The sequence below is a fragment of the Numida meleagris genome, chromosome 7 (assembly GCF_002078875.1).
Source record: "Numida meleagris isolate 19003 breed g44 Domestic line chromosome 7, NumMel1.0, whole genome shotgun sequence".
NCBI lineage: Eukaryota > Metazoa > Chordata > Aves > Galliformes > Numididae > Numida > Numida meleagris.
Window position 1 is genome coordinate 3936448 of NC_034415.1, and position 4771 is coordinate 3941218.

At 38.4% G+C, this 4771-nt stretch overlaps 1 protein-coding gene across 1 annotated transcript; it reads right to left on the minus strand.

Moving 5' to 3' along the window:
* On the minus strand, positions 779-4396 carry RGS1 (regulator of G protein signaling 1). The gene is made up of 5 exons (XM_021405016.1): positions 4167-4396; positions 3713-3796; positions 3052-3113; positions 2327-2490; positions 779-1619 (listed from the first exon to the last, which is right to left on the minus strand). Exons 1-5 carry the CDS (start codon positions 4268-4270, stop codon positions 1434-1436), a joined length of 600 nt encoding a protein of 199 aa, XP_021260691.1. The 5' UTR covers positions 4271-4396; the 3' UTR covers positions 779-1433.

Sequence of the window (4771 nt, forward strand, 5' to 3'; positions counted from 1 at the left end):
ATGATAACTGTCTCTCATGTTGGTAACTCATCAAGACCAGGGAATACTTGGGTTTATTTTCATTACGAACTCTAACGTCACAAGATATTAAAAAATTCAGACATTGGCACTACCAAACATGTATTTACATAGTTCGTGTATAACTGCAACTTCTATTTCCTTAGTCCCACTACAGTACAGACTACACATAACATTGCATATTTTACGAAGTAAACTTAGTGCAACATTTGCAGTGAAATTAAATGTCCATTGTTGCTAGTATTGGTACTGTAAATCAGTCTGAATCTTGCCAAAATTAGGTTGTATAGTACTAATACCACAAGTAACGTGACTACTGGTGAGTCTCATCAGTTACCGCCTCTCTACGTAAGCAAGCGTGATTGATCTGCTGTGCTCAACACACCAGCATTGAGCTGGATTAACTGTGAGGGCAGCAGTGAGATGACTTCTATATTTGAGATTTGACTCAGGTGCTGGTAGCTGGAGGAGTATGAAAAAGAGATAGGAAAGTTGGACCTGCTTTTTTGGGGGGGACGGTGTGGAATGAGGGGGCGGTTGTCTGCGTAGGATCCCCTATTCTAGATAACCAAGGCTATATCTCTGCAGAATGGGTAGGAGAGAGAAAAGGATTTGTGTTGTGGGGAAAGAGTAATATTTGAATAAAGAGATGGGAAGAAGTGAGCTAGTGGAATGGAAGAGAACAGTGTGTTTCAGTACTTGTTTTTGCTTGCTTCTGTAATTACAATGGAAAAATCATTTAAAACATGATTGAAAATGACCGTAATACTTATTTTGTATTTTTAAGTAAATTTAATTGAAAAGTTGCTTTTTATTTTGCAATAAATTAAACAGAAAATGAACAGAAAAGATGCTACATATGTGTTTGCTGAGCACAAACATAATAAAAGTACAGCTTATATAGTTCTTATATAACTTAGAATATATCAATTTTAAGATAAGTCAATATATAAAATATTTACATAGCACAATATTATCATGAAGCCGCACTAAGGCTTATTAACAATTCACAGATTTCAAAAAGCCATTACACAGTCTCATCTGAGACTTGTTACGTACAAAATTGTCAGTCATCCTTATCCTTCTTCTGAACCTTGATAAATCTTTTCCCATCAGTAGTTCTTTGGGGTTCTAAGACTTGGTTCAACATCCACAGTGGAGTTCAAGCAATAAGTAGTATCCATATCCTGTCTTGATTCTATGTTGTAAGTAAGGAGAGGATTTCCACCATGTGTTGCTTTCACACTTGTAACAGTCTTGACAGCTCTTGTCCTGCGTTCTCTTGCCTGTTTGCATCTCCCTCGCACTACCTCCCAAGGCAGTTGTTCTCTTTGCTGAGATCCAACCACCCTGAAGAATATGTTCACAGGATATTTGACCCAGAGTCTACTTGACTCTTTGTTATCTCACACCCCTTACTTTGAATTGCTGGTCTGCAGCTGGTTCAGAAGGTTCAGGTAGGCTTTGGATTTCAAAAATCTGGGATATGAATCCCTTTCCATAAGGATGTAGACAGTTCTCTGGGCTTCATCAAAACTTGTGTGAGTTGGTTCTTGAGCCCTTTTGGCTGTTGCTTCCCTCATCTGATGATCAATATTGATCTGGAAGGGGAAAAACAGTTGTCAGTGACAAATTAGAAATGTTTTCTTTGACTGTAGGTTGGTATTTACAATAAATGAATTCGTAGTCTTATAATTCAGTATGACATTTGGTATCTGAAGTGCAGAATGAGGGAGTGTTTAAGTGTGTAACCCACTTATGCACAATAGAAATGCAATTTCTTAAGAAGTCAGAGGTAATAAACTAAACAATAAAGAAAGTAGAAAAGCTACCTCCAGTTAAACCTCAAGTTAAAACAGCAGGAAAAATCTTGTGTAGGATGAGTCTCCAGTTAGGAATGCAATCGACATACACAACTTTTAATTCTCTAGCATGCCCCCATATTTGGAAGGGCAGTAACAGTCCATTGCATTCCTACTAGCAAAGCTTACTGCAGGTATCTGACCCTAAGCACCAGCAGTAATTCAAGCTGGGTTGACTCAGCATCATGTGTTGAGCCACTGATGCTGCTGCTGAGCAGTTGCTAGCACTGGTAGTACTGCCTGCTGCATCATGTGGCTCTGCTTGTGAGGTCTGATAATCTCACAGCTGAACACAGCAATGGTACAAGCATGCTCATAGGACATGTGGCTGGGTCTTCTTCCTGTGTAACTGAATGAATGTATGCACATCTCAGTGAGACAACGCTTCTATCTTCTGATTTTTCAGAATCCCTGTACTGCAGCTATACAGATAACTTTGTACTTACCTGTTTAATAGCGTCTGACTGAACAAACTCCTCATAAATCCTCTCTGCTTTGCCATGTAAGTGATCAGCCTTGGTTTTCTTGTAATCCTCGCAGGCCAGCCAGAACTCAATGTTCTCCTCACTGAACTCTGACTTCAGAAACTCCCGAAAGACACCTTGACCACCTGCACCCAACATAAATGCACATATAGAGCATGATATTTGTGTCTGGGATGGTGAAATGAAGAGTTCATAGCAGGAGTTTTGGTTAAATCTCAAGTATAAAATCTTGATGAAATGCTCTGTTCTTCTCTTCTTTTACATATTGCAAATACTCCAGTTCTAAGGGTGGTGGAATTCTTCCTAATGATGTCTGGGGGCTTTTAGAGCTAGAACTTGGCTACCAAAATGTATCCCTGGATTCTAGCCTTCCCTAAAAGGACTGACCTAGGGTACAGCTAAAAACAAAATTCCAGATTGAATCAATGTTGTACACAGGCTGAAAACTGGTCAAAAAACCATTGATCTGGGTGTGCAGGAGTTTATTTACTCTACTACGAGTAGGAAATGGGGGGATGTAGAAGGAAATTAGACTGTAGTAGCAGAGAGTTGAGAATAACTAAAAGGCAACAGGCTGTTCTCTGGCAGTGTTTGCACAATGCTACAGCTTTGCATTTTTTGTGAACTTTAGATTAAAAATAATTCTTCAGAACAAGAACAAAGTAATACTGAAGTAATGTACTTACTTTGGCTGGCCAAGAGCTTTTCCAAAGACTGGGACCACTGTATTACTTCCTCTGCAGAAAGCCTGAGTTGACAAATGAAGGAAAAGGTTTCAGGCAAGAAACCACATGTTTTCATTTGTGTGTTTAAAGGAGACAGGTTTTATTATTCTTTTCCAGAAATATGTACTGTGTATTTGTTAAACTTATGGCTTTCTCAGCACAGATGTGGGAGCCCACGCTGAGAAAAATAATGAGAAAAATGGAAACACAGGGATTTAATGGTTATCCTCAGTTCTGTTCCCAGAGAGATGAACTTCTACTGTGACTATGAGCAAATAATTTTTTATACTTGCTAGTTTTTCCATATTTTTAAAATGAGGCTTGTAATATCCCTGCTATTCTCTTGTGTGTGAAGCGTCCTTCCTTGCAAATCATTATAGAATGGGTGCCCCCACCATTTGATGCAAACATAAACAAGTTAAGAAAGAACTTCTAATTCTATGAATAGTTTCTGCTTCCTAACATTCACCTCTTTTGGAAATTCCAGGTGGTATTATTGTATTAGAAATAATTTGTAGGTATAGAAGTAGGATAGAAATTAAATTAAAAAAATAATTTGACTATCTAGTAATCTAACTGTAGATATATTTTTAAATTTTCTTTCCTTTTTTTTTGTACTTACATGACATTCCTAGAGTTAGAAGTCTTGATCCCAGATTCGAGATGTGGTACCATGCACTTCAAATAGTTCTTGAGATCTGCTCCACTGAAAACAATGAATAGACGTATGTAATCCATTAAAATTATAGCTGCATTACTATTCTGTGTGAATTTCTTAAAACTTAAAGGCAAACAGCTCCATCCTATGACTGAAGTCTGGAAAGTCACATATCCATGTAGTTATTTTCGAAAGGCTAAGAGACTCCTGGTGTCTCCAAAATCTCATCTTGCTTACTTAAATTAAAGAACTGGTTGGTATTAGCTCAAGCTGCTTCTAGCAGTGCTATAGTCCTGGTCTTTGGGTGGGCTTTGCAGTCCTTTAGCCCGAAAGAGGTGCAAATTCTTTATCTCCAAGACTTAGTGTTCTTTTCACTTCTAATACATTAGAGGTTATACTAAGATATATATGTACTTACAAAGCCTTTTGCTTCTTTTTATGGATTTTGCCTTCTGCGAGCTTGCAGTCTTCCTTTCCACTTAATTCAGTCATGTTGTTATGGGAAAAAAATAATCCTGGCATTTTACTGAAGTTTGATGGAAGCGCCTCTTGCAGCGGTAATCCTCCAAGCACCAAATGTCAGCTTGCTGCCTGCTCTTGCCTTTTATTGACGCAGGCAGCCCCGCTAGTTGGTGTGAACAGATCTGTTTATCATGTAGCCTCACCACAAACTGTGGAAGTTCCCTTTTTTCAGTGCGCGGTGACGTGAGTCTTTTGAGAAAGAAAACAGACAGCAGTGTCTCGTGGTTGAGGTTAAACCGGATGAGACTGATTTACTTTAGGTTTGTTTTGTGTGTCCGTGATACCAAAAAACCCAAATATCCCCTCTAGAACTTTGAATTCTTGTCCTCCTCTGGTGCCTTCAAATCAGTGTTTCTTCTTGAGTTCATCTAATGTACCCCAAAAATTGCAGTTAATCTTGAAAAAATTCACCTTTTGTGTGTCTGATATACCACGTGTGTACTAGAATTCCTTACTTTACAATTGATTTTGTGGGTCAAATGAAAACTAGAACTGTGTACT

Bases quoted from the DNA above. Each gene is read 5' to 3' on its own strand.
- RGS1 (XM_021405016.1), bottom strand. From the start codon at position 4,270: ATGCCAGGATTATTTTTTTCCCATAACAACATGACTGAATTAAGTGGA. The intron at 3,114-3,712 runs GTAAGTACAAAA...TTGTCAACTCAG, and splicing joins TCTAACTCTAGGAATGTCAT to GCTTTCTGCAGAGGAAGTAA. The intron at 1,620-2,326 runs GTAAGTACAAAG...TTCCCCTTCCAG, and splicing joins AGTCAGACGCTATTAAACAG to ATCAATATTGATCATCAGAT.